A 7500-nucleotide genomic window follows, 5' to 3' on the forward strand; every position below is an offset into this window, starting at 1 on the left:
GGCTGGCCACATGTCGAAGTGTCCTTGGGCCAGACACTTAACCCCAAATTGCTCCCAATGAGCGGGCCGGCCGGCGCCTTACATGGTAGCTTGACTACCTCGCCATTGGTGTGTGAATGTGTGTGTGAATGGGTGAATGAGAGACCGTTGTAAAGCGCTTTGGAATAAGGCGTTATATAAGTGCTGTCCATTTATACACCTTACTCCATGGCAGAGAAGAGAACATGTTCGTCTCAACGGTTGTGAGTTTCTTAACTGTTGAGTTAGAGTATTAATAAACCATATTAAACCATACTTTCTCATTCCCTTTGCAGATGGAAGATGTGATAGCTCGTATGCAAGACGAAAAAAATGGAATTCCCATCCGGACAGTGAAGAGTTTTTTATCCAAGATCCCAAGTGTTTTTTCAGGTAAGATGAACAATCCTTCCTTAACTCTTAATCAGACGTGGGTCACTGTGAGTAAATAGTTTTTTTATATCTTTGCACTCGATCAAATTTCAGGACCCTCCTTTCATGACCTTTCCTAGATATGTGTGTTCTACCGCCCAGTATCCTTACATTTTCAAAATCACATCAGGATAAGCTAGTATAAAGCTATTTGTAGTTTTTCTGTGTAGGAAGCAGGCAAATTTACAAGCGGCCAACTAGTGGTCGTTGTGTGTAAATAGCAGCTTGAGCATTGTAAAGAGGGGCTCTTTTAGTAGGTAAAAAAGACACGGCTGTTCTAGTGTTTTCTAGTGTGATTACAATAAAAGTACCCATCCTGGCGTTAAGGTCACTGGGGTCAAGAATCCAATGTGTTGAAAAGACTGTTGTTGTTGCTGTTGATTGGTTGAGTTAGCCTTCTGAGGGGGTGGGAGGTTTTATGGGTTTACAGATTTATGATTGATCCTGTCAATATTAGCCTGTGGTCCCTGGTAAATTACAACACAGCTAAAGCTTTAAAGCAAAGCTAAGCCTTAAAGCTAAAATGATTAGAGAGAGAGAGAGAGAAAAAGGGAGAGAGAGAGAGAGAGGCTGAGAGAGACGGAGAGGGAGAGAGAGAGAGAGAGGGGGGGGGGGAGAGAGGGAGAGAGAGAGGGAGAGAAAGAGGGAGGGAGGGAGAGAGAGAGAGAGAGAGAGAGGCTGAGAGAGAGACGGAGAGGGGGAGAGAGAGAGAGAGAGATTGTGTTCCATAGATGAGGAAAACCAAGACCTCTTACTATACTGTGTTTTGTTTATTGATGCTCGGTGAGAAGCAGTATATTTACAATATTAACCGCAGCGTTTTGAAAAGCTACTCCCACATGTTGCCCAATTCTCCAAGCTTTTCAAAACAAGCCTGCGATGTGTTTCAAAAATCACACAGATCAATTGGATCAGTGTCTGTGAGCGCTGTCAGACAGTTATCCGCTCCAATCTTGTTAAAAGTGTGACACTGTAAGCTGAGAGCTCAACATCTATCTACCCTCCAGATCCGACCGAGAAGGAGAATGCTAGAACAAGGACATATTTTAATGGACTGGGCCCTGTTGATTTTTGTTTTGTTATCCAGGATCAAATCTGTCTGGCTGATTTTGAGTCGTATACGGGGGGAAATCAGACAGTTCGATCTGATCCTGGATCAGATGGAAAGAGTCGGGATCATTCTGATCCAGATTAAAAGTTCTGAACAAGTTCTGTGCCCTGATGTACACATCTCCAGACACCTAAAGGCGAATGTTTTTTGTTTTGTTAGCCTCTCAAGCTAATGCCTAAGCCTTAGACTTAAGCTCAGCGGGCTAACGCTGCCTTGTGATGGCACAGTCCAACCTGGGTTCAAACACGGCAGATCACATACACAGAAGGTGGCTTGCGTGAAGGTCGAGATACAGGAGAAAATCCTTCAAGAGAGCAGTTTGATTGACCCCCCACTCTAGCATGGAGGTACTCCTTCATGCAAATTAGCCGACATCAAAGAACAGCTGAACAACTTTCATCACACTGTACCTGTATCTCCCAGAGGGACTGAGAGAGAGAGAGAGAGAGAGAGAGAGAGAGAGAGAGAGAGAGAGAGAGAGAGACAGAGACAGAGACAGAGAGACAGAGAGACAGAGAGAGAGAGAAAGAGAGAGAGAGAGAGAGCGAGAGAGAGAGAGAGAGCGTCACAGAGCCCATAATAAGGGATGGTTGAGTTCCGAGGCTGGCTTTCATGCTTTGGCATTTCTGTCTGAAGGGAACAGTTAAAGAAGCCCAGATTCCTGCTGCCTCCTCGCGTCTTATGTAACCAAGCTTGATAGACTCGCTACAGGATAGGTCTCTATCTCCAGATAGGTTGATAGGACTCTCTACAGGATAGGTCTCTCTCTACAGATAGGTTGATAGGACTCTCTACACGAGCTCAGTAGAAGTTAAACTGAACCTGCTTTGGAAAAACAGGAACGCTTTGAGAATTACCCAGGATGCCGTTCTGTAGAGGACCGCAGGGGCAGACTAACCTCAGGTCACAACAGTTTCTCTCAATCGTCGCCTCTCCTTTTTACATCCTGTTTCTCAGACGTTTCGACGTCTCCCAGAAAAGAAATAATTCTAATTCAAGATGTCGGAGTTAGAGTTTGTGAGTTAGACTAGTTGTTTTTTTGGTTACGTTATTGTTTTGTTTTCAGTGGAGTTGCTCACTCTAATGTACCCGCCCTCAAGGTCTGTGTTTCAGCCCCCAGTAAGGCCTGAGAGGGCTTTCAGGAGTCCCCTGGTGATGAACCCTTTTACTACACTTTAATGTGGAGCAGATCGGTGGTCACAGTGGTTCAGCATCGACTCTTTCCCCAGTGGGACGACATGTCAATTCTGAGTGAAAGAGTGGAAATCTCTCTTACTGTACATATATCTAAACTGGGGTGGCTGTGTCTCAGGAGGTAGAGCCGGCGTCTAATGATCGCAAGGTCGGCAGATCGGCGGTTCGAGCCCCGGCTGGCCACATGTCGAAGTGTCCTTGGGCAAGACACTGAACCCCAAATTGCTCCCAATGAGCAGGGCCGGCGCCTTGCATGGTAGCTTGGCCGCCATTGGTGTGAGAATGTGTGTGTGAAAGGGTGAATGAGAGGCCGTTGTAAAGCACTTTGGAATAAGGCGCTAGATAAGTCAGTCCATTTACCATTTAGACTCTCAGCTGTCTCCGGGTGGAATCCTAGCTCAAGGTCCGCTCCCGTATCTCTGACATTTGCGTAATTCTTTGCTGCATTTGACGTCAGTGGAAATTGTGCACACTGAGTGCGGATCTGGAATTAAGGATTCCACCCTCTGTGATTATGTTCACTGAATACAGACTTCTCTTCCAGGGGTTTTCACGGCTCTAAATAAGGCTTAGGTGGTAGAAGCGGAGGTGAAATAATGGCATCGGTACGGTATCAATAAGATCGTATCAGTTCCCATCCCTAGAGTAAATCCTGAGTTATTATGAGGGAAGAAAAATGATCTCCCAGAAAGTGTTTTCCTTCCCCATGTCCCCTAAGGGCCTCTGTACTTTTGTTCTCACTACCCATCTTCCGCCGTTTTGGCATTTAGCAGATGCCTTATTCCAAACCGACTTCAACAATCAATACATTTGACTAAGCAAGGGAATCATCAATTCCCCAGTCATAGCAGGAAGAGTGATCTAGCTCAGGCCACGGGCCATTGGCAGTCGTCGTTTTTATAGACATTGGAGAAACAGTACACGGGGGGGCTGTAGAGCTCTTAGGAGACACAGTATAGCGGAAAAGGAGTGAGGACAAATGTAAGGGGGCCCTTAGGGGACATGGGGAAGGGAAACACTTTCTGGGAGATGATTTTTTTCCCTCACAGTAACTTTACTCTAGATTGAGATTGAGATTGAGATTGAGATTGAGATTGAGATTGAGATTGAGATTGAGATTGAGATAACGTTTATTGCCACTATGCATTACACATATAGGAATTTGCTTCGTCACCACAGCAAGTGCGTTGATACTTTTTTCACATATCAAAAAACAGGACAACACAACAACAACACAGGACAGACAACAGTGCATTGGATAGTGCGGTATAGAATAAAGTGCAGTGCAGAGTTTTTTTACAGTGAGTCCAGTTCAGTCCTGGGCAGACTTGGGGGCGGGGGGGGGGGGAAGCCAGAGTCATTTAACAGCCTGGCGGCTGAGGGGTAGAAGCTGAGCCTGTGGCGGGCCTTCAGTGCCTTAGGCAGCCGCAACCTTCTTCCAGAGGGAAGCAGGGTGAGGAGGCCGTGGCCGGGGTGGAAGGGGTCTGCCATGATCTTCCTTGCCCTCCTCAGAGCCCTGGTGTCATGCAGGGAGTTGAGGGAGGGCAAGGGACAGCCGATCACCCTCTCTGCTGAACGTAGCACCCGCTGCAACTTGGCCTTGTCTAGGGGTGGGAATTGATAAGATCTTATCGATACCGACGCCATTATCGATTCTGTCTTATCGGTACGATTCTTTATCAAGATGGACGTCCTTCTCAGCTCCTTCCCTGATGACGGCACACTGACGCTTCGCACTACTGGGTGACTTCAACATCCAGTCAGAGAAGCTTCTTCTCTCATCTGGAGGACTTGACCTTCTCCTCTCCTCCGACCTGTCTCCCTCCTCTCCTGCTTATCTAAGACCCTTCAACGCTCCTGTATCTAACCAACTGTCTCATCACCATCTTCAGAACAACCTCCTTGACACCCAACCAATCCGGTTTTAAGGGTGGGCACTCCACTGAGACCTCTCTCCTTGCTGTCACGGAGGCCCTCCACTCCACTGAGACCTCTCTCCTTGCTGTCACGGAGGCCCTCCACTCCACTGAGACCGCTCTCCTTGCTGTCACGGAGGCCCTCCACTCCACTGAGACCTCTCTCCTTGCTGTCACGGAGGCCCTCCACTCCACTGAGACTGCTCTCCTTGCTGTCACGGAGACCCTCCACTCCACTGAGACCTCTCTCCTTGCTGTCACGGATGCCCTCCACTCTAGTGAGACCTCTCTCCTTGCTGTCACGGAGGCCCTCCACTCCACTGAGACCTCTCTCCTTGCTGTCACGGAGACCCTCCACTCCACTGCGACCTCTCTCCTTGCTGTCACGGAGGCCCTCCACTCCACTGAGACCTCTCTCCTTGCTGTCACGGAGGCCCTCCACTCCACTGAGACCTCTCTCCTTGCTGTCACGGAGGCCCTCCACTCTAGTGAGACCTCTCTCCTTGCTGTCACGGAGACCCTCCACTCCACTGAGACCTCTCTCCTTGCTGTCACGGAGGCCCTCCACTCCACTGAGACCTCTCTCCTTGCTGTCACGGAGACCCTCCACTCCACTGAGACCTCTCTCCTTGCTGTCACGGAGGCCCTCCACTCCACTGAGACCTCTCTCCTTGCTGTCACGGAGGCCCTCCACTCCACTGAGACCTCTCTCCTTGCTGTCACGGAGGCCCTCCACTCCACTGAGACCTCTCTCCTTGCTGTCACGGAGGCCCTCCACTCCACTGAGACCTCTCTCCTTGCTGTCACGGAGGCCCTCCACTCTGCTCAAGCTTCCTCCCCTCTCCATTCCCTTGCGATTGATTCCCTTATTGATTCCTGATCAATTTTCTGTGTGGAAAAAAGCCTACACAGGTTTACAGCGTCAACACAGCCGTTTTATTATCTTGTGAGTCTCTGAACACGTTGTAGAATGTCTGCCTAGTGCCTATTAACATTTGAACATGTTAAAATGACTTACACGGCCTACACAGGTTATCAGCGTCAACACAGCTGTTTTACTATCTCTTGAGTCTCTGAGAGTGTAGGATGTCTGACTTAATGCTCCCTTTCTTAAAAGGATATCACTTTAAAACAAATCTAAAACTGACTGATGAAATAAACAGTTATTCTTTAGAAAAATAGGCATGTATGCCTAGTAACATTTGAATAAATTACAATATTCCTTTTCAAAAGGGAATAAGCTTGAACCAAATATAAAATGTAACTGGCACATAAAATAAACAATTTATTTTATTTATTTTTATTTAGCCTTTATTTAACCAGGTCGGTCCCATTGAGACACAATGATCTCTTTTCTGAGGGAAGCCTGGCCAAGACAGCAGCTTCAAACATTGAGCTTCAACAGTTAAAACAAACAGCAGAATTACACAATAAAACAACACCAGATCAACAACAACAAAATAGACAGAATACAATCTGGTCAGAGTAATAGAGTGAAATAATGGGACTTTCATATAAAGCAGGAGCAAGAACGATACGAGGCTGATTCCAAGTTACTCACAAGGTTTTTAAATGTTCCAAGAGAAATTAGTTCCTTCAGGTTCAGAAGCTCTGTAGTGAATTCCAGACAGCGGGTGCAAAGTGCATGAAGGAGTGCTTGCCGAATTCAGTGCGAGGCTAGCTTTGGGGACATTTAGCAGATAACAGTCATTAGAACGTAAGGAGTAAGTACTCTGGGAATTTGGAAGTTGTGGCTAAAACAGATTAAGTGAAGACTGATGTCTGTACTATTTAGAAAGAGGCTATGGTGCAGCCAGCAGTATCATTATGCTACTGATCATATTAAACTAGGCATTTTACTTATTATAATATATTTTCTGTTGTCTCATTAATTGGAAGAGTAACTTCATAATATAATGACCAAATTACCATATAATAAACCAAAGGAACATTCCAAGTGAGATACTAACTGCAAGATATTCATTATAATAATAATAATAATAATAATAATAATAATAATAATAATAATAATAATAACTTTTTGATTACTATAGCGCCTTTCATAAAACCCAAGGACGCTTTACAATTCTAAAGGGAAATGATCAGTCAGACAAAACAGAAAACAAACAAAGCGAAACAGAAACAGTGACTAGGGGCCAAAGGCCTTGGTGAACAGACGGGTTTTGAGGGCTGATTTGAAGGAGTCCAGGGTGGGGGCGTTGCGGATCACTATGGGGAGAGAATAAGATATACGCGCAGTTCCTTATCCTCACTTGAGACAAAGAAACGTTGACACATTGGTAGCACTATCTGGCACAGTGGTAGCACTATCTGGCACAGTGGTAGCACTATCTGGCACGGAGCGCAAAGTATCAATGGGCGCGTTATTATTCAGTGGCAGCGAGGTGCAGGTTGTCTACCATTTAGAATCCACAACGTTGCATTTCCTTTGACTTTGTTTGTCACATTTTACATAGATAACATGCTACTTCATCAGCTTTCTCAAACGAAGTTTGCAAACGGATACCAGGCGTTGTACATTTTACATTTACATTTTTGGCATTTAGCAGACGCCTTATTCTAGCTCAGGCCAGGGGCCATTGGCAGTCGTCGGGATAGAAGAAGAAAGAAAGATTTATTTTAATTTTTTATTAATAGACACTGGAGAGACAGTACAAGGGGGGGCAGTCGAAGTCTTAGGAGGCATAGTGTAGGGGAATAGCAGGTGTCTTAGGAGACGCAGTGCTGGGGGGTAGTGATGTCTCAGGAGGAGCAGTTAAGGTGTAGCCTGAAGGGTTGATGGGTCTTCAGTTGTAGCATAGCCTGAGT

General features: G+C 46.2%; 1 protein-coding gene across 2 annotated transcripts in view; it reads left to right on the plus strand.

The window, feature by feature from the left end:
• Window positions 1-7500, plus strand: part of rgs7b (regulator of G protein signaling 7b) — a gene marked incomplete at both ends in the record, with an annotated part of 123838 nt that overhangs the window by 63675 nt on the left and 52663 nt on the right. The window contains one exon of one of the 2 annotated variants that reach the window (XM_080541531.1): window positions 315-462. In XM_080541531.1, coding sequence (XP_080397657.1) covers window positions 315-462 — 148 coding nt within the window. The remainder of the gene's footprint in view (window positions 1-314; window positions 463-7500) is intronic. The other variant, XM_080541532.1, reaches the window with a different exon arrangement.

Source organism: Nansenia antarctica (assembly GCF_963989245.1).
Source record: "Nansenia antarctica genome assembly, chromosome: 11".
NCBI classification, from domain to species: Eukaryota; Metazoa; Chordata; class Actinopteri; order Argentiniformes; family Microstomatidae; genus Nansenia; species Nansenia antarctica.